The 21,489-nt window shown below is 49.6% G+C and overlaps 1 protein-coding gene across 4 annotated transcripts in view; it reads left to right on the top strand.

Moving 5' to 3' along the window:
* Positions 1–993: 993 nt before the first annotated feature.
* The window catches only part of LOC132240874 (zinc finger protein 883-like), a 39,438-nt gene continuing 18,942 nt past the window's right edge, over positions 994–21,489 (top strand). Inside the window, exons 1-3 of one of the 4 annotated variants that reach the window (XM_059708663.1) lie at positions 998–1,368; positions 5,044–5,099; positions 10,325–13,361. In XM_059708663.1, the coding sequence (XP_059564646.1) occupies positions 5,084–5,099; positions 10,325–12,468 (2,160 nt within the window). In that variant the 5' untranslated portion in view covers positions 998–1,368; positions 5,044–5,083 and the 3' untranslated portion in view covers positions 12,469–13,361. Of the gene's footprint in view, positions 1,369–1,411; positions 1,675–5,043; positions 5,100–10,324; positions 13,362–21,489 lie in introns of those variants that run through there. The other 3 variants (XM_059708662.1, XM_059708664.1, XM_059708665.1) reach the window with 3 other exon arrangements.

Below are 21,489 nucleotides of genomic sequence, written 5' to 3'. Positions count from 1 at the left end.
CAATGAGAGAGAAACATCAACCAGCTGCCTCGTGCACACCTCTCACTGGGGATGTGCCGGCAACCAAGGTACATGCCCTTGACCGGAATCGAACCTGGGACCCCTCGGTCCACAGGCCGATGCTCTATCCACTGAGCCAAACCGGTTTGGCCAAGGTCTACCTTTACCTTAACTGAGCCTATCTGTCTTTTTGCATCTATAATAACACACCCTTGAAATGTCTGGGTAACTTGTAACTTCCCTTTTTCTGCAGACCCTGGGGAACAACCAAATCTGCTGGGCACCAGGACAGACACCCCAATTCCCTCATTATCATGTGAATTGATCCTGCACCCATCTAAGTCTGTGTCCATCATTTTACTTTTTATCCAATCCCAGGGGTTTCCCCTGCTTTGCTTTATCCCTCCTCCTTGTTCTGTCACGAAGGAGGTAACCCACCCACATCCCTCCTTTGATTGCAAATGTATAAATTCAAATGTAACCCCTCCATTCTCGGGAGCAATATATCAATTCCTTACAGTTTGGCTCAAATAAACTCACAAAAATTCTTCACAGGTTTCAATGGTTTTTTACGTTAACATTACTAACTTCATTTCCTTCTTACAGAGGCTTAGATCAACTTTCTGCTGCTGTTCCACTTCCTTGTACTTGGTTAAACCCCATTTCCTGGTACTCAGTTGGACCTGGAATACCAGCCCCACCCCTCCGGCGCTGCTGGAATTTGCCATTAGCGCCAGATTGGGAAGCCACGCCCTTAAGCCAATGGGGGGGGGGGGGTAGCCGTGAGTCAGCGACCGAGGACCGGGTTCACTTTCGGTGTGCTCGGCCGACACATTTCCCTGTGGCCCATGCACGCTTTCGGAGAAGTACATCTGCCTTGCCAAGTGATTCTCCAGTTCCGTGGCGCCTTTTCGGAGCATTTCTAACAACAACACCCCAGACCACCAGCACTCACTGCACAGACCAGGGCTCGCAGCTCGGACTCTGACCGGGCAGGACGGGGTAGCACCGCCCCCGAGGACCTGGGGCTTCCCTTCCGGTCCCCACAGCCCCAGGGTCCCGCCGAGCGCCTAAAGCAGCCTGGCCGCGGGGTCGGGCTTTGCCTGTCACGCGGCGGGAGGAGGTAGCCCCGCCCACGAGGGCGGGTCTCCAGGACGGAGCTTCCGGTGGTGGGGGCGCGCGCCCGGCTGGTGGGGTTGGTGCGCGCTGGGCGCACCCGTGTGCCCGTCACCGTCTGCGAGGCGGCCGCGGGCCCCTCAGAAGTTCAGGGCTAGACCCGTCCCCGGGCCGCGCCGGAGGGAGCCCGAGGAGCGCCGGCGGCCTTTCCTTGCGGGTCACAAAGGGAAACGCGAAGTGGAAGTGTGGCAGGTGAGTCTGGCGGGCGGGGGAGGCAGCACCCCAGACGGCACGGGGCAGCGAGGGCCGGGGAGGAAGAGAAGTAAGTGGGAAGGGCAGGGCCGGAGAAACAGTGTTCTGAAGACCAAGGGAAGCAAGTCTCCGCCCGAGCGGAGTGCCCCCTGGTTAAATGCCACTGCGATGCCCTGCGGAACATGAGGAACCAAATGAGGGCACTGGATTTGGCGGAGAGCGGTGTGTGGGTACTTCGTGTCCCCCTTACACTGAAGCCCGGACAGCTTTAGAAGTGGCCGTGGAAACACCGGTGATAGAGGAGAGGTATGCTTAGTGTCCTCCCCTCACCCGCTTCCAACATAATGACTGAGTCCCTTGGAATTTCAAAAGGTTAAGTGATTAAACCAAAACGAACTCTTGGCTTTTATATGTTAGATTAGTTTAGTCAACTGTTCTCAACCTGTGGGTGGAGACCCCTTTGGCGGTCGAATGACCCTTTCACATGGGTCGCCTAAAGCCATCCCGAATATCACATATATACATTATGATTCATAACAGAAGCAACATTACAGTTATGAAGTAGCAACGAAAGTAATTTTATGGTTGGGTCACAACATTTGGAAGTGTATTTAAAGGGCCAGAAGGTTGAGAACCACTGGTTTAGATCCTTGGGGGGACACACGTGTTTCCACTGTCCTCTAGGCAAGGGCGCTCAGGGATTAAGCATAAGGATTCCAGTAAACACCCAGGGGTCTGCATATGCACAGATATGTTTGCAAAGATCAGGGAATAATTTGGGGCACCGCCTTGGACACTCCCCTAAGTCGGCATTCTGGTAAACAGGGCAGGCGGCCTCCCACACACTTCCCTTTTATCAGAATGTCCTCCTTACAAACTTTCCAACCAAGTCTCTGTGCTCCCCAGCATGTAAGGAAGGGGTAAGAAAACAGTCAGAAATCTGGGGTGAATGAAACCTAAACCAGTCAGTCCCTTGGACCTTTAGGACCTTTGTGGATGAGCATAAAGGGCATCCAACCTCCACATCTGCGGGTGACGGTGTAGCTTATATCGTAGAAAAGCTGAATAAAATACTTAAAGTACCGGAAGGTATTAGAGAAAAATGAAGTCAGGCAGAACCTGAAGGAAATTGCTGGAGAGAATGTGGGAGCACCTAGGCAAGACCCACATTACCTGTGCTTTCCCCCCAGGGCATTTACTAACTGATAGAGCAAGGAACAGAAACCAAGCTGCACCTCCCACCTGGCGGGCTTGACAGCACCCCTGAGGATGTGTCCTCCACACTTGCCTGGGGGACCTGAGGATGTGCCCCCCCACCCAGCTGGGCTTGGAAGCGTCCCTGAGGCTGTCCCCCCCCACGCCCCGCACTGGGCCAGGGGACCTGAGGCTGGGCTCCCCACCTGGTGGGGCTTGTCGGGGGTGGGGCCGGCTGGGTCTCCTGTGATTTTGAGGAGTGCACAGGTGGCATTTCAGTTGGCTGGGAAGAAGGAAGTTGGCATTCAGAGATGCCATGGAGTCTGAAATTTGAAATGGAAGCGGAAACCTTAGAGAAATGAGCCCAAGATTCAATGTGCAGTTTCCACTGGAGGTGTTTGTCAGGTCCTAAGCCAGCCGTGGGCAAACTACGGGCCGGACGTTTGAAAAAAAAAAAAAGACCGTACCCTTTTATGTAATGATGTTTACTTTGCATTTATATTAGTTCACACAAACACTCCATCCTTGCTTTTGTTCCGGCCCTGCGGTCCACTTTAAGAACCCATTGTGGCCCGCGAGTCAAAAAGTTTGCCCACCCCTGTTAAGCTGTACATGCTCAGGGCAAGATTCCCAGCCTCTAAGTTGAAAGCAACAGTTGCGTGGCTAAACAGTTGTGCAGCCCAGCCAGCACAGCTCAGTGGTTGAGCATCGAACTATGAACCAGGAGGTCACACTTTGATTCTCAGTCAGGGCACATACCTGGGTTGCGGGCTCAATCCCCAGTGTGGGGCGTGCAAAAGGCAGCTGATCAATGATTCTCTCTCACCATTGATATTTCTATCTCTCTCTCCCTCCCTCTCCCTTCCTCTCTGAAATGAATACAAATATCCTATTTAATGAAGAGGGAATATGCAAAACGACCATCACAAAGATGGCTGCACCCACAGCAGAGGTGGGGGTTTTAGTAACACAAGATGGCTGCACCCAAACAGAAGTTAGGTAAAGAGACTTAACAAGCAATCAGCCGGGACCTGAGGCTGCATCCCCCAACTGGCGGGGCTTGATGGGGGACCTCAAGGAGCTCCCCCATCTCCAGCACTGGGCTAGGTAACCTCAGGCCACACCCTCTTCTGGGGGAGGGGCGGGGGGGGCGTGATGGGGACCTCAAGGCACGCCCCTGGCCTGGGGCAGGGGAGCTAAGGCTCCATCCCCAACTTTCATTCACCTGGGGACCTGAGGCTGCACCTCCCATCTGGTGGGGCTTGACGGCACCCCTGAGGCTGTGCCCTGCACACTGGGCTGGGGGACCTGAGGATGTGCCCTCCCACCCAGGGGTGTTGGAATGGTCCCTGAGGCTGTGACCCTTGCCCTGCACTGGGCCAGAGGACCTAAGGCTGTGCCTCCTGCCTGGCACCGGCCCAAGGAACCTGAGGCTAGGCCCCCCCCCCCCCCCCCCCCCGGCCTGGTGGGGCTTAATGGGGGTGGGGCCGGCTGGGTCAGGGTCTCCTGTTATTTCGATGAGTGCATAGGTGGGCGGAAACTTGAGTCTGGGTGTCACGGCACACCCCAGACTCTAACCGGAGGAAGATTTTCATGTACATTTTACTAATTTTTCATCTCTGACACTTCTATTATAGATAAAGGCCAAATAACAATATTAAACTGTTTCCTCTAATTCCCTTTTAATGTGCATGAATTTCACGGACCAGGCCTCTAGTATTAAAATTTTAAAAAAGATTTCACAGCCAAACTGGCTTAGCTCAGTGGATAGAGCATCGGCCTGCAGACTGAAAGGTACCAGGCTTGATTCCGGTCAAGGGCATATACCTGGGTTGCGGGCATATCCCCAGTAGGAGATGTGCAGGAGGCGGCTGATCGATGTTTCTCTCTCATCGATGTTTCTTACTCTCTATCCCTCTCCCTTCCTCTCTGTAAAAAACCAATAAAATATATTTAAAAAAAAAAAAGATTTCACCAAAACCGGTTTGGCTCAGTGGATAGAGCGTCGGTCTGCGGATGAAAGGTCCCAGGTTCGATTCCGGTCGAGGGCATGTACCTGGATTGCGAGCACATCCCAGTGGTAGGTGTGCAAGAGGCAGTTGATCGATGTTTATCTCTCATCGATGTTTCTAACTCTCTATCCCTCTCCCTTCCTCTCTGTAAAAAAATCAATAAAATATATTTGAAAAAAAAAACATTTCACAGAGTATACAGTTGAAATTACTGCACTGAGCAAGAGGACAAAGAAATCAACATTTTCATGCGATAAAAAACATTTCCCTAGTTCTTTGAGGCCCCAAATGAGGAATTTGTGAAAGAGTGGATGTGCCAATGAGTATACCAGTGTACTGATCCATTAATATTTTTTTGAAATTAAATTTCCAGAGTTTTACTTTTTATATTAAGCACTATCATTTTTGCATACAGTAAATCTAATTTGGAAGTTTACAGGTTAATATTTTTCTCTGTGCTTCCTCCAAGCTACCTGAGCTCCAGCTGCTCTTCTTCCCTAAGAAGATCCATGAGACACTCCTCAGGTGAGTTCTAGTCCATACTTCAGATTTTAGACTCAGAAATATGTCCAGGCCCGAGTAGAGGAATATGTAACAGTGACCTCTGCTCCCTCCCACCTGTCAAGATGACCAACCTCCTGAGAAAATCACATCCTGGGCATGAAGATGTCTCGATTTCCGTGCCTGAATCTTGGTTCTCTCCAGCTGGGCTCTCCTCATCATTCTCAGATTTCTATGATGTCACCACATAGTTTAATGGAAATTACCATCCCCTGGAGCCAGGAGAACCAATTTACTGCCTGAACCTACTTCTTTTTTTTTTTCCTGCAGTTTATCCAGTTACTTTCCCTGGGCCTCATTGAGACCTGTGCAGCTCCAATGGCAGTTGTCCGAGATTTCGCAGGACTGAGGTTTCCCAGGAGGCAGACTAGCATTCCAGAGCCTCCCCAGGAAAACTGGGTTGAGTCGGTTCCCCTCTTAACGGTGGAGTTTGTAGTCTGAGCTAGTGCACATGTGAAATTCTTTCTTTTTTTTTTTTTTTTTCAAATATATTGTATTGATTTTTTACAGAGAGGAAGGGAGAGAGGTAGAGAGTTAGAAACATCGATGAGAGAGAAGCATCGATCAGCCGCCTCCTGCACATCTCCTACTGGGGATGTGCCCGCAACCCAGGTACATGCCCTTGACCGGAATCGAACCCGGGACCTTTCAGTCCGCAGGCCGACGCTCTATCCACTGAGCCAAACCGCTTTCGGCTGTTTTGTTTTTAATACTTTTTTAAATATTAAATCTTTATTGCTCAGATTATTACAGTTGTTCCTCTTTTTTCCCCCCATAGCTCCCCTCCAACTCGTTCCCACCCGACCCTCTGCCCTTACCCACGCCACCCACTGTTCTCATCCATAGCTGTACAATTTTTGTCTAGTGTCTTCCCAAACCTCCCACACCCCTTCCCACCCCCGCAGAGTAGTCAGTCCACTCCCTTTCTATGCCCCTGATTCTATTGTATTCACCAGTTATTCTGTTCATCGGATTATTTATTCACTTAATTTTTAGATTCACTTGTTAATAAATGTGTATTCGTTGTTCATAGTTACTTCTATCTTTACCTTTTTCTTCTTCCTCTTCTGAAAGGATACCTTTCAGCATTTCATATAATACTGGTTTGGTGGTGATGAACCCTTTTTAGCTTTTTGTTATCTGTGAAGCTCTTTATCTGACCTTCAATTCTGAATGATAGCTTTGCTGGGTAAAGTAATCTAGGTTGTAGGTTCTTACTATTCATCACTTTGAATATTTCCTGCCACTCCCTTCTGGCCTACATAGTTTCTGTTGAGAAATCAGCTGACAGTCATATGGGCACACCCTTGTAGGTAACTGACTTTTTTTCTCTTGCTGCTTTTAAGATTCTTTGTCTTTTGCTCTTGGCATTTTAATTAAGATGTGTCTTGGTGTGGTACTCTTTGGATTCCTTTTGTTTGGGGTTCTCTGCACTTCCTGGACTTGGAAGTCTATTTCTTTCACCAGGTGGGGGAAGTTTTCTGTCATTATTTCTTGAAATAGGTTTTCATTATCTTGCACTCTCTCTTCTTCTGGCACCCCTATAATTCCGATGTTGGTACGCTTGAAGTTGTCCCAGAGTCTCCTTACACTGTCTTCGTATTTTTGGATTCTTTTTGTTTTTCAGGTTGGGTGATTTTTGCCTCTTCGTATTTCAAATCTTTGACTTGATTCTTGTTATCCTCTAGTCTACTGTTGGAACGCTGCATAATATCCTTTATTTTAGTCAGTGTATAATTTCTAGTTGGTCCTTTATCACAACCTCGAGGGTCTCACTAGATTTCCTTAGGATCTCACTAAATTTATCGGGGGTCTCACTAAATTTATCGGTGCTTTCTAGAAAATTCTTGAAAAACCTTAAAAGTGTGCTTTTGACCTCTATATCCAGTAGTTTGCTTTCCTCCATTTCTGTCATTTGTGACCTGTTTCTTTGTCCCTGCATTTTTTATGCTTCCCTGTGTTGGTAGAGTGGCTCTGTGTGCTACGTGTCCTATAGGGCCCAGTGGCTCAGCCTCCCCAATTACCTGAGGTGGACACTCTTGGTGCACCCCTTTGTGGGCTGTGTGCACAGTCTTGTTGTAGTCAAGCCTTGACTGTTGCAGGCATCAATGGGAGGAACCAACCCCCAGGCCAATTGGCTGTGAGAATCAGCCCTGTCTGCAGTGGGAGAACCCCCGAGCTGGAGACACCCATCTTGGGCAAGACCCGTGTCAGCGGGGCCCTGGTGCTCACTGAGTCCACCCCCTGAGTGTGTCCCTTATGGGTCTGAGGAGCTGCAATCTGGATGGTCCCACTCTGACCAGTGTGTACACTGGCTCTTGGATCTCTAAGGAGGTGCTAATTTAGCCTCTGCCTGAGGCTACCCAGCAGGACCTATGGAGAGATTCCTCTTCTTTGTTTGGGTTTGGAGGTGCCCAGAGGAGGCCCAGCTGTGAAGCAATCCAAGCTGCTGTGGGGCCTTGGGCCTTTTTTTTTTTTTTTAAATATTTTATTGATTTTTTACAGAGAGGAAGGGAGAGGGATAGAGAGTCAGAAACATTGATGAGAGAGAAACATCAATCAGCTGCCTCCTGCACACTCCCTACTGGGGATGTGCCCGCAACCAAGGTACATGTCCTTGACTGGAATCGAACCTGGGACCCTTCAGTCCACAGGCTGACGCTCTACCCACCGAGCCAAATCAGCTAGGGCTTTGGGCCTTCTTTTGGATGTTCTGGGTTGCTCTGATTCAGCTGCAGTTTGTTAGGTAATTTTCAGGTTGCAAAGGGCCAGGCCTTACATATGCAAAAGCCTCTGCGACAGCTTGGGTGGGTCGCGGTCTCGGGATCAACAGGGCAGAGCAAGCAGCTATGGCTGCTCCCCAGTCCTACCCTAAGAGGCTCCGCATCTCAATGTCCCGGTCATTGCTGCAAGCACCTCTGAGAGAAAGCCGCCCTCGAGTTCTTTCCGATGCCAGACAGTCCAGTTTCTCCCCGTATGAGTCTGGGTCCACATACTCACCCGGAACTGGAGTTCAGAGCAGTCGGGAGCTTGAGACTCCCTCCCAGTTGAAAAGACAACCATGTCCTCAGTTTCTAGCCCTCTCCATGTGCACCACGTCCTCACCTGCCAGCACTTTCCCCGGGCGCCTCGTCCTCAGCTGCCAGCCCTTTCCATGTGCGCCATGTCCTCAGTTGCCAGCCCTTTCTGAGTGTGCCCAGTACCTCTGCACTTTACTTCTGCACCTTCTCTGAGTCTCAGTGTGATTTTCTCTTTCCTTCCAGTTGTAGAATTTCCACTCAGCCAGCCTTCCTGTGGTTCTGGATGATGTCCGCTTTGTCTTTTAGTTGTATTTTTGAAGTGGCTGCGCGAGGCAGCAATTTCCAGTGTTTATATATGCTGCCATCTTGGTTTCTCCTCGGGAATTTCTTGGTGGTGATGGAACCAGCGTGCTTCCTGTTGGTGGGAATGATCCCCTCTGGGGAAACTGGATAAACGCTCAGGAACTCTTTATACTATTTTTGCAATGTCTTGTGTACCTTGAACTATTTCAAAGTAAAGAGTTTTTTTTTTTATTGTTTTTTTTTTTTTTTTTAACATTATAGTGTCAGCCCTGGCTGGGTGACTCAATTTTTTAGAGCAGCAGTTGCCATCCAGTTATCCGTGGACCACTGGTGGTCTGTGATGTCCGAAAGGTTGGTGATTGCTGGTTTAGAATGTCATTCTGTGCACTAAAAGTACTCTGTGGGTTCAATCCCCAGAGGGAGTGTATACAGAGGGCAACCGATCAATATTTCTCTCTCACATCAATGTCTCTTCGCTCCCTTCCTTTCCCCTCCCCTCTCCCCTCCCCTCCCCTCCCCCTCCCGCCCCTCCCCTCCCCTCCCCTCCAAAGTTCTTTCCCTTCATGTTGAGGATGTGCCGATGGGTGTACCAGTGTACCTGTCCATTAGTAATTTCTTTCAAAATTAAGTTTCCAGAGTTTTACGTTCCATATTAAGCACTAGCATTTTGTGCAGACAATAAGTCTACATTTAGAACGAGGCTGTTGACAATAAATGTGGGAAAGTATATGAGGAAACAACCCCTTCAATTAAGTCACTGCTTCATATAGGCCTCTCTGCTCTGGAGTCTGGAGGTGGGGAACATCTAGAGCAAGAATTCTCTCAGAGCCTTATCTTCTCTAGGGAGGACAGGACTTTGTGTCATCACAAAATTATCTCCAGAGCCATGGTAACTGTTTCTCTTCATCTGTCGCTGAGGCTCGGGGAAGTCTTGTTGGAGTGAGCCAGTGCGCTGACAGCTGACAGATGTGGCTCTAAGAGCTAGAGGAAGTGGTGACATGTGGCTGCATGGGCCTTCCTGAGATCTGCGAATTCTGGCCACTGTTGCACTGATCAAGTCAGATGTTTATTTTAGCTAAACATGATGTATTTAATTTTCATTTTTACTGAGATGGTTTTCCCTATAGTTAGTGTTTCTTTAATGTTATGAATGTCTTTTTTGTTACTGCTTCTTTTCTATCCATTTCAAAAATTTTCATCCTAGAAAAAAATGTTTCTCTCAAAGTTATTTTATGTCTCTCTGTAATTACTTCTATGAGAAGGTCCACCTTCTCCAGACACCTTTTCATTTGAAATCAGTAGCAATTCTCTTGTATTTCTGTGGCCAAACACATGATTTTATCTCCTCCAAATTCCTTCCAAACCCAGGCAACAAGTGTACTTTAGGACATGGGTAAACTGACTCTTTTTAAGCTATGCTTGCTCATACAAATTCTTTGCAGTGCAATTGTTTGCACTTTTTTTAAAACAAAATATATTTTGTTGATTTCTTTACAAAGAGGAAGAGAGGGGGATATAGAGAGTTAGAAACATTAATGAGAGAGAAACATCAATCAGCTGCCTCTTGCACACCCCCTACTAGGGACGTGCCTGCAACCACTTTACATGCCCTCGTCCAGAATCGATCCTGGGATCCTTCATCCGCAGACCAACGCTCTATCCACTAAGCCAAACCAGTTAGGGCAGTGGTTTGCCCTTTTTAAAGTCAACAGTTGGCCCTAGCTAGTTTAGCTCAGTGGAAGTGTTAGCCTGTGGACAGAAGGTTCCCAGGTTTGACTCCTGTCAAGGGCATATGTCCGGGTATAAATACAGTCAATAGTTGACTTCCAGTGTTCTCTTTGTGATGGGCATTTCCTCTTCTCTCAGGATCACCTAAGTGGGTCAGAGCATCCTCAGCACTAGGTCTTGGTGGAGACGCCAGAATGAGAAGGCGCAAGAGTCCTGGTCCCCACCAACCAGCCTCCCCGGTGACGAGTGCGGGGCCTGGGACAGGGACCACTGTGCTCCTGGCTGCCTCCTCTCCTGCCATCCTCACCCCGTTCAACCCACAGAGGCCCCCAGCTGATGTTCGTGTGACCTTTGAGGATGTTGCTGTGCGCTTCTCTAAGGAGGAATGGTGCCTCCTTGATGAGGCTCAGAGACACCTGTTCCTCGAAGTGATGCTGGAGAACTTTGAACTCATATCCTCTCTAGGTTGCTGCTGTGGAGCAGAGGATGTGGAGGCACCTCCTGAACAGCATGCTTCTGTGAGAGTGTCACAGGCAAAGAACCCCAATGTAGCTGTGTCCTCCCAGAAGAGCCACCCCTGTGAGAGTTGTGGACCAGTCCTGAGAGACATTTTCCACTTGGTTGAGCAGCAGGGATCAGAACACAACCTGAAACTATTGAGGTGTGGGGCATGTGCAAAGCAGTTTTATTTCAGCAAGAAAGCCATTGGCTGCAACCAGACGCTTGCTCAGGACCATGGTGTCTGTAATGGAATACAGTGTTTTGTGTGCCGTGAATGTGGAAAATCTTTTACAAAAATCTCTGATCTCCATTATCATCAGAAATTGCACTCAGGAGAAAGTCCATACGAGTGCAGTAAATGTGGGAAATGCTATAATCAACACTCCAAACTTATTCCACACCAGCGAGTTGATTCTAAAGAAAAGGGTCATGAGTGTGGTGAATGTGGGAAATATTTTACCAGAATCTCTGGTCTTTATTGTCATCAGAGCCTCCACACTGGAGAAAGGCCTTATAAGTGCAGTGAATGTGGGAAATCTTTTGTCACGAACTCTGAGTTGAGTTATCATCAGAAATGTCACACTGGAGAAAGGACTTATGAGTGCAGTCTGTGTGGGAAATCTTTAACCACTCCCACAGGCCTCCGTTATCATCAGAAACTTCACACTGGAGAAAAGCCTTATAAGTGCTCTGAATGTGGGAAATCTTTTGTCTGGAACTGTGACTTGCGTTATCATCAGAAATGTCACACTGGAGAGAAACATGAATGTAGTCAGTGTGGGAAATCTTTTTCCAGTAAGTATAACCTCCATTGTCATAAGAGAATTCACACTGGAGAAAGGCCTTATGAGTGCAGTCAGTGTGGGAAATCTTTTACCACTAAGGGTAACCTCTGTCATCATCAGAAAATTCACACTGGAGAAAGGCCTTATGAGTGCAGTCAGTGTGGGAAATCTTTTACCAGTAACGGTAGCTTTCGTTATCATCAGAGAATGCACACTGGAGAAAGGCCTTATGAGTGCAGTCAGTGTAGGAAATCTTTTACCACTACTGATGGCCTCCGTCATCATCACAGAATTCACACTGGAGAAAGGCCTTATGAGTGCAGTCAGTGTGGGAAATCTTTTACCAGTAAGAATAAGCTCCATTGTCATCAGAGAATTCACACTGGAGAAAAGCCTTATGAGTGCAGTCAGTGTGGGAAATCTCTTACCAGTAGGGGGAGCCTCCGTTGTCATCAGAGACTTCACACTGGAGAAAAGCCTTATGAGTGCAGTCAGTGTGGGAAATCTTTTACCAGTAGGGGGAACCTCCATTGTCATCAGAGACTTCACACTGGAGAAAGGCCTTATGAGTGCAGTCAGTGTGGGAAATCTTTTACCAGTAAGGGTAACCTCTGTCATCATCAGAAACTTCACAGTGGAGAAAGGCCTTATGAGTGCAGTCAGTGTGGGAAATCTTTTCCCAGTAAGAGTAACCTCTGTCATCATCAGAAACGTCACAGTGGAGAAAGGCCATATGAGTGCAGTCAGTGTGGGAAATCTTTTACCAGTAGGGGGAGCCTCCATTGTCATCAGAGAATTCACACTGGAGAAAGGCCTTATGAGTGCAGTCAGTGTGGGAAATCTTTTACTTATAAGTGTAGCCTCCGTTATCATGAGAGTCTTCACACCGGAGAAAGGCCTTATGAGTGCACCGAATGTGGAAAATCATTTGCCCTGAACAAGCAGTTGCATCGTCATCAGAGAGTTCACAGTAAAAAGGGTTCAGGAATGCAGTGAATGTGGGAAATATTTTGCCAGAAAGAGTCACTTTCATTCTCATCAGAGTGTTCACAGGGTGTGCTGATACTTTTGAAGGGAATTACTTTCAAAGATCTTGCAAAGGTCCGTGTGTCATAATGTCTGCAATTCCATTGGTGATGGTCACTTGGGTGTAGGATAGTAGGGTTTAGGCAGCCGTGGGCAAACTACGGCCCGCGGGCCAGATCCAGCCTGTTTGAAATGAATAAAACTAAAAAAAAAAAAAAGACGATACCCGTTTATGTAATGATGTTTACTTTGAATTTATATTAGTTCACACAAACACTCCATCCATGCTTTTGTTCCGTCTCTCCGGTCCAGTTTAAGAACCCATTGTGGCCCTCGAGTCAAAAAGTTTGCCCACCCCTGGTTTAAGGCAAAGCATAATTGCTACAGAATCACTGGCCCAATAAGGATTGTGCATAATTCTTAAAATATAGATAGGTTTCATTTATCTTTATAAATAACTCATAATGCAATTTCCAAGTCAGAGAAGAGGTGAATTTTTAACTTAAAGAAATTAGGAAATTCTGAATTAAGCCAATTGCACGTTTTTGCATTCTCCCAGCAGTGTATGACAGAGTTAATTCCTCCATATCCTAGAAAAGGTTTGGTCAGTTTTCCTTTATTTAAACTTTTTTGTGCCGTAGCCGGTTTGGCTCAGTGGATAGAGCGTCAGCCTGCGGACTGAAAGGTCCCAGGTTCGATTCCGGTCAGGGGCATGTGCCTTTGTTGCGGGCACATCTCCAGTGGGGAGTGTGCAGGAGGCAGCTGATCAATGTTTCTCTCTCATCGATGTTTCTGACTCTCTATCTCTCTCCCTTCCTCTCTGTAAAAAATCAATAAAATATATTTAAAAAAAAAATAAAAAAATAAACTTTTTTGTAACTTTGTCATGCTTTATTTACTGTTGTTCTATTTCATTCTTCCTAAGGCTTAATGGTGAGCCTTTTTTCAGATGTGCATTTGCTATCTCTATATTTGGTTAAATGTCTGAGCATATGCTCTGCCAAATCTATGAATTTTGGCAAGTTTATTTAACATACGGACAGTGAAACAAAAATGCAGGTTAGAATCTCACTCATTTTGTGTCTTTTTTGCTTTGTATGATAAGTGTTTTTCATATTGGAAAAAAATAAACAATTGACTTAAGATAAGGGTCTTATTTCATTCTTTGCATGTGAGTATCTAGTTTTCCCAGCACTGTTCATTGAAGAGAAAGTATCCTTTCCCAACTGTGTATTATTGGCTCGTTTGTCAGAGAGGAGCTGGCAGTATATACATGGGGCAACAGGACTACTTGGAAATAGGTCATTCTTCGGGACATCACAGTTGGCTGCAGAGGTTATCAAGATGAGGCACTGAGGGGAAGAGGAAAATGAACCAACTTGGAACTGATCTTCACAGTCAGTTTAGAGCAGTGGTTCTCAACTTTCCTAATGCTGTGACCCTTTAATACTGTTCCTCATGTTGTGGTGACCCCCAATTTCATTGTTACAAATTGAACATAATTAAAGCATAGTGATTAATCACAAAAACAATATGTAACTATAGTGTGTTTTCCGATGGTCTTAGGCGACCCCTGTGAAAGAGTCCTTCGAACCCCAAAGGGGTCACGACCCACAGGTTGAAAACTGCTTCAAAGGAAGCACTGCAATGTTACAAGAGCCCTGAGTTGAAATTTGTACTAACTACATGACTTTTCAAAGAATAAGAAGCACCTTTCACCATGAGATATAGTTTCTAAGAAGTAAAGTTTGTTGAGACTTTAAATATAGTAAGACAGTGGCTTACACAATTCTCAGTTCCCACCACATTGCCATGATGTAATAGTTCTGTTAGTGCATTTTATAGAACAGGAAGCTAAGGCTTAGCAGAGTGAGCTAAACTGTCACAAATCACAGGGCTAATAAGTGACACAACCACAGACTGTGCTGCCAGATCTTCTGGGTCAAAGACTCTTCCTCAGCCCTGGCTGGTGTGACTCAGTGAATAGAGCGGCGGCCTATGGACCTAAGCGTCCCGGGTTCGATGCCTGTCAAGGGCACATGCCCGGGGTTGCAGGCTTGATCCCCGGGTGGGGGGTGTGCAGGAGGCGGTCGATCCATGATTCTCTATCATCATTGATCTTTCTATTTCTCCTCCCTTCCTCTGTGAAATCAATAAAAATATATATTTTTTAAAAAAAGGCTCTTCCTCAGTTCTGCTGCCTCATTGTCAGCCACGTCCTGCTCTACCTGTGTCTCTGTACCTGTCCCTCTGTCTCTATGCTTTGTGAATTGTGTCCCTGTCCATTTCTCATATTAATTGAAATGTATCTGCATTACATGAAAAGTCTCCTAATTGCTTCTGGCATAATTTATTAAATTGCGCTAAAATTTACAAGGATTCAATTAAAAAATATCTTAATTCTAAATAATGTAATAGAAAATATATAAAAGTGTAGTTATAAGCACTTATCTGAAAATACAGATTTAAAGAAGTGAATTTAAAGAAGGGATTAGCCAAAGAATACATATGCACAACCCATGGACACAGACAACAGTATGGTGATGGCCAGAGAAAACTGGGGGGCAAGAGCTGGGTAGACGGGGCAAAAGGGGGGAAATAGGGACATCTATCCTATCTAATAAAAGAGAAAAATGGTAATTGGCGTACAACGATACCCTTTTCATTGGCTAATCAGGGCTATATGCAAATTATCTGCCAACTATGATTGGCAGTTAACTGCCAACTAAGATTGGCAGTTAACTGCCAACAACATGGCGGTTAATTTGCATATGTAGGCACAATGCAGGGAGGCGAAAGGGAAAGCAGGAAGAAGTCCCCTGCCAGTGACAGTGATCGGAAACCCAGGGGGGAGCTAAGAGCTGGGGGGCAGGGCAAAGGCGGCCCTGGGGGCGCCTTTGCCCTGCCCCCCAGCCATGATCGGAGAATCAGCTGCCTTTGCCGCCCTGGCCAGTGATAGCAGGAAGTAGGGGTGGAGCGAGCGATGGGAGCTGGACACGGTCGAAGCTGGCAGTCCCAGGAGCTGGGGGTCCCTTACCTGGGCCTAAAGCGGAGCCCACGATCGCAGGGCCGCTGCAGCTGTGGGTCCCTGCTGCCCGGGCTGGACGCCTCAGCCAGAGGTGTTAGGCCTGGGCAGGGGGGAGCCTGCAACTGCGGGGAGCTGGGGGTCCCCTGCCCAGGCCTGACACCTCTGCCGGAGGCCTCAGGCCTGGTCAAGGGGCCAATCCGGTGATTGGTGATCGGAGGGTGATGAGGGTCAACTCCTCTGGCCGAGGCATCAGGCCTGGGCGCGGGGCTGAGCCGGGGATTGGGGGAATATGATGGTCCCCTTGCCCAGGCCTGAAGCCTGGGTCAGAGGCGTCAGGCTTGGGTGGGGGGTGGAGCAAGCGATCAGAGGGAGATGGGGGTCCCCTGCCCATGCATGATTCCTGGGCCAGAGGCCTCAGGCCTGGGCGGGGGCCAGAGCCAGTGATCGGGGGGAGATGTGGGTCCCCTGTCCAAGCCTGACACCTCTGGCAGAGGCGTCAGGCCTGGGCAAGGGGCCAATCAGGTGATCGGAGGGTGATGGGGGGCTACGCCTCTGGCTGAGGCATCAGGCCTGCGCAAGGGGCCGATCAGGCGATCGGAGGGTGATGGGGGTCTATGCCTCTGGCTGAGGCATCAGGCCTGGGCTAGGGGCAGAGACAGCAATCGGAGGGGTCTGGGGGTCCCCTGCCCAGGCCTGATGCCTGAGCCAGAGGCATCAGGCCTGGGCTGGGGGCAGAACCAGTGATGGGGGAAATGAGGGTCCCCTGCCCAGGCCTGACACCTCTGTCAGAGGAGTCAGGCCTGGGCAAGGGGCCGATCCTGCGATTGGAGGGTGATGGGGGTCAACGCCTGAGGGCTCCCAGTATGTGAGAGGGGGCAGGCTGGGCTGAGGGACACTCCCCCCCACACACCCAGTGCACGAATTTCGTGCACCGGGCCCCTAGTATAATAATAATAAAAAAAGGCTAATGTGCACATTGTTGAACAGCAGAATGACCGATTGCTATGATGCGCACTGGCCACCAGGGGGCAGATGCTCAATGCAGGAGCTGCCCCCTGGTGGTCAGTGCACTTCCACATGGGGAGTGCTGCTCAGCCAGAAGCTGGCTCATGGCTGGCCAGCGCAGTGGTGGTGCCAGAAGCCTCTCCCACCTCTGTGGCAGCACTAAGAATGTCCAACTAACGGTTTAGACCTGATCCCTTGGGGGCCTAAGCCTTTAGTCGGACATCCCAAAGAGCTCCCTGGCTGTTAGAAAGATGTCTGACTGCAAGCTTAGGCTTGATCCCCTAGGGATAGGGACTAAACAGGTGGACATCCCCCAGGGGGTCCTGGACTGTACATGGGCACAGGCTGGGCTGAGGAACAGCCCCCCTCCCCCGAGTGCACAAATTTTTGTGCACCGGGCCGCTAGTCCTATCTAATAAAAGAGAAACATGCAAATTGACCATACCCAGAACGCTTCCCAATGGCTAATCAGCAGGATATGCAAATTAACTGCCAACCAAGATGGCGGCCGGCAGCCACACAGCTGAAGCGAACAGGAGGCTTGCTTGTTCCAGTGAAGGAGTAAGCCAACGTTCCCGGCCTGCGGCAGCCCAGTTCTAAGGTCCGGATGCAACAAAGTTGTAATTATAGAAGCTAAACAAGCTCCAGATAGCTGCTTCAGTCGGCAGCTGGCTCAGAGCTTAGAGCGCCATTGACGGCAACAGAGTTTCAATTATAGAAGCTAAACAAAGCCCAGATAAGCTGTTTTCAGCAGTTGAGGCTTCAAGCTGGAGCCGGCCTCAGAGCTAAAGCCGGCTCTCACCTCCAGTGACAGCCATAGAAAGTAAGTATATCCCAGAATAAAAAAGAAAAAAAAAGAAAAATAGGAGAGGTTGGGAGCTTCAGTCACCCGCCAGCCTGAAAACGGCCCTCGCCCCTTATACAGACTGGCCAGGCACCCCAGTGGGGACCCCACCCTGAAGGGGATGTGATCAGTTTCAAACAGCCATCATCCCCTCATCCACGCTTGCCAGGCACCCAAGCGGGATCCCCACCCTGATCCGGGACACCCATCAGGGCAAACCAGCCGGCCCCCACCCATGCACCAGGCCTCTATCCTACACTATTGGCAGGGCGGGACAACGCGAGCTGCCATCCGGGCCCCATGTGCAGCCGTGAGCAGCGGGGCATAAGCCCTGCCCCCAGCCGCGACCCCTATGTGCCACCTGAGCCCCACCCGGGACCCTTGTGCCGACTAAGCCCTGCCCCCAGCCAGAACCCTATGAATATTGGAGAGCAGGAAAGTGCCCCTGGGCCCTGGGTCACTATGGTGATCCGGCCATCGGTAAGTAGAAAAGTGCGGCCTGTAGGCAGCCCGCAGCTGGGCCTGATCCAGGAGCAGGAAAGCCTGGCCTGCAGGCAGCCCCCACCTGGGCCTGCTCCTTGGTTGCCATGGGGATCCGGGAGCAGGGGAGCAAGCCCAGCCTGCGGGCAACTCCAAGCTGGGCCTGCCCCCCGGCTGCCATGGAGACCTGGAAGTGCAAAAGCCTGGCCTGTGGGCAGCCCCCAGCTGGGCCTGCTTCCCCGTCGCCATGGTGATCCTGGAGCAGGAAAGCCCGGCTTGCAAGCAGCACCCCCATCCTGGCCATAGCTCAAGGGAGAGTACAACATGCAGTGGAGGCCAGGAGCCTGAGAGATCAACACAGAGGGGCTCCTGATCCAAGCCTCCATGGCAGGCCCCCAGCAGACACACACACACACACACACACACACACACACACAGGACACCTGCTCCAAGCTCTGCTGCCAGACTGTGTCCATCAGTAGGACATCCACTGAGGGCTCCCGGACTATGAGAGGGGCAGGCTGGGCTGAGGGAACCCCTGCCCCCCAGTGCATGAATTTCATGCACTGGGCCTCTAGTAATCTAATAAAAACCTCACTGGCTGACAGTTCAACTTTTTAATATTTTTTAAAATATATTTTATTTATTTTCCACAGAGAGGAAGGGAGAGGGATAGAGAGTGAGAAACACCGATGAGAGAAAAACATTGATCAGCTGCCTCCTGCATGCCCCCCACTGGGGATGTGCCCGCAATGAAGGTACATGCCCTTGACTGGAATCGAACCCGGGACCCTTCAGTCCGCAGGCCGACGCTCTCTCCACTGAGCCAAACCAGTCAGGGCCAGCTTTTTAATTTTTTTAATACCTTATACACACATGTTTGCATTTTACCCATCAATCCAAATCCAGCTATTCTCAAAAATAACCAGACAAATTGTAAAATGTACATTAAAAGATAATTATCATACCATTAGTTAGAACACTAAGAATTGGGAAGAACACACCAATAAAAAGTATTTTCAAAAGTGGATAAATTAGTTTGGTACATCCATGTAATGGACTGCTTGCTTGCATTAGCAACACCGTTGAACCTTGAGCGACATAGGGGTTAGGGCACCAACCCCCCATTTTACCATAGTGGAAAATTTGAGTGTAAGTGTTGACTCCCCAAAAGCTTAACTACAATCATACCCTGGTGTCCACAGGGGATTGGTTCCAGGACCACCCAGTGGATACCAAAATCCATGGATGTTCAAGTCCCTTTTAAAAAAACTAGAGGCCTGGTGCATATTCGTGCACTGGGGGCTGGACGTGGTTGTCCTTAGCCTGGCATGCGCCCCCTCAAAGTCCGGGACACCTTGCAGTGGTTCTCAACCTGTGGGTCACAAACAATGAAAATACCTCCTGCATATCAGGTTTACATTATGATTCACAAGAGTAGCATAATTACAGCTATCAAATAGCAACAAAAATAATTTTATGGTTGGGAGTCATCACAACATGAGGAACTGTATTAAAGGGTCACAGCATTAGGAAGGTTGAGAATCACTGCTACGAGATGTGCGCCTGCCAGCTTAGGCCCACTCCCCATTGGATATCCCTCTCGCAGTCCAGGGCTCTCATAGTCTGAGGCTCTCGCAGTCTGGGACCCCTCGCTCCTACTGCCCACCTGCAGCAGAGGCAGTAGAGGCTCACACCACCCTCGCTGTGCTCGCCAGCCGTGAGTCCAGCTTCTGGCTGGGCGGTGCTCCCCCTGTGGGAGCACACTGACCACCAGGGTCAGCTCCTGTGTTAAGCATCTGTCCCCGGTTTTCAGTGCACACCATAGCGACTGCTAGTTCCACTGTTTGGTCAATTTGCATATTGGGTTGTTTTGGTTTTTTTTTAATTTTTTTTTATTGATTTTTTAAAGACAGGAAGGGAGAGGCATAGAGAGTTAGAAACATCGATGAGAGAGAAACATCGATCAGCTGCTTCTTGCACACCCCCTAATGGGGGTGTGTCTGCAACCCAGGTACATGCCCTTGACCAGAATCGAACCTGAGACCCTTCAGTCCGCAGGCCGACACTCTATCCACTGAGCCAAACCGGTTAGGGCAATTTGGGTTTTATTATATAGGACTACTGGCCCGGTGCACAAAAATTTGTGCACTCGGGGGGAAGGGGGCGTCCCTCAGCCTGGCCTGTGCCCTCTCGCAGTCTGGAACCCCTCCGGAGATAATGACCTGCTAGCTTAGGCTTGCTCCCGGGTGGCAGAGGGCAGGCCCAATCCCTAAGTGCAGCCCCTGGTTGGGCACAGAGCAGGGCTGATTGGGGAGTTGGGGCGCCACCCCCTGGCATGCACAGAGCAGGGCGGATCCTGAGGTTGCGATGCCACCCCCAGTCACGCTCAGGTTTGGGCCGATTGGGGGGTTGGGGCACCGCCCCCTGTCACACTCAAGGCAGGGTTGATGGGGAGGTTGCGGCGCCACTCCCTGTCACTCACAGAGCAGGGCCAATCCTGGGGTTGGGGCGCTGCCCTCTATCACCCACAGAGCAGGGCCGATCAGGGGGTTGTGGTGCCGCCACTCTCACACTCAGGGCAGGGTTGATGGCGAGGTTATGGCTCTACCCTGTCACACACAGAGCAGGGTCCCTGAGGGGGTAGGGGGGTCCGCACCCTGTCACACACAGAGCAGGGCCGATCAGGGGGTTGTGGCACTGCACCCTGTCACACACAGAGCCGCAGGGCGATCAGAGGTAGGGGAGCTCCCCGGTATCAGGCACAGAGCAGGGATGATCAGGAGGTTGGGGCGCCCTCCCCTGTCACAAACAGAGCAGGGCGGATAGGGAGGTTGTGGCCCCACCCCCTGTCACACACAGGGCCGCAGGGCAATCAGGGGGTTTGGGCGCTGCCCCCTGTCACGGTGATCCCGTTGCCAGGAGGCCTCTCGGCTCTGCTGATCCTGGTGCTGGGAGGCATATTACCCTTTTACTATATAGGATAGAGGCCTGGTGCATGGGTGGGGCTGGCTGGTTTGCCATGAATGGTGTCCTGGATCAGGGTGGGGGTCTCCACTGGGGTGCCTGGCAAGCCTGGGTGAGGGGCTGAGGGCTGTTTTCAGGCTGGCAGGTGATGGAAGCTCCCAACCACTCCTTTTTTTCTTTCTTTTTTTTTTTAATTCTGGGCCAGCTTTCGCTCTGAGGCTCCAGCACTTAGGCCTCCGCTTCTGAAAGTAGGTAATCAAAACAATGTATAACTCCAGCTCTGACTCCAGCTCTGAGATCCGAGCTCGCTGAAAGCTGGTTTCTGCGGGTTTTTTTTAGCTTCTATATTTGTTAAAATGTGTCAAACTGCAGGCTCAGAGGCCGGCAAGGCAGGCAGGGTATGTTGGTTTCCTCCGTCACTGAAGCAAGCAAGCCTCATGTTAGTTTCAAGCTGCCTGGCTGCCGGCCGCCATCTTGGCTGTCAGTTAATTTGCATTTCTCGCTGATTAGCCAATGGGAAGGGTAGCGGTCGTACGCCAATTACCATGTTTCTCTTTTATTAGTGTAGATGACATAGGAAAGTGCCTACAGTCAGCCCTCCACATCTCCTGATCCCCAACCACAGAGAGAAAACACTGTTTTTGCTCCTCAGTTGAATCCATGAATT

Source organism: Myotis daubentonii, chromosome 9 (genome assembly GCF_963259705.1).
Source record: "Myotis daubentonii chromosome 9, mMyoDau2.1, whole genome shotgun sequence".
Taxonomy (NCBI): Eukaryota; Metazoa; Chordata; class Mammalia; order Chiroptera; family Vespertilionidae; genus Myotis; species Myotis daubentonii.
The sequence above is the reverse complement of the archived record's forward strand: the minus strand, read 5'-3'. Positions and strand labels throughout refer to the sequence as shown.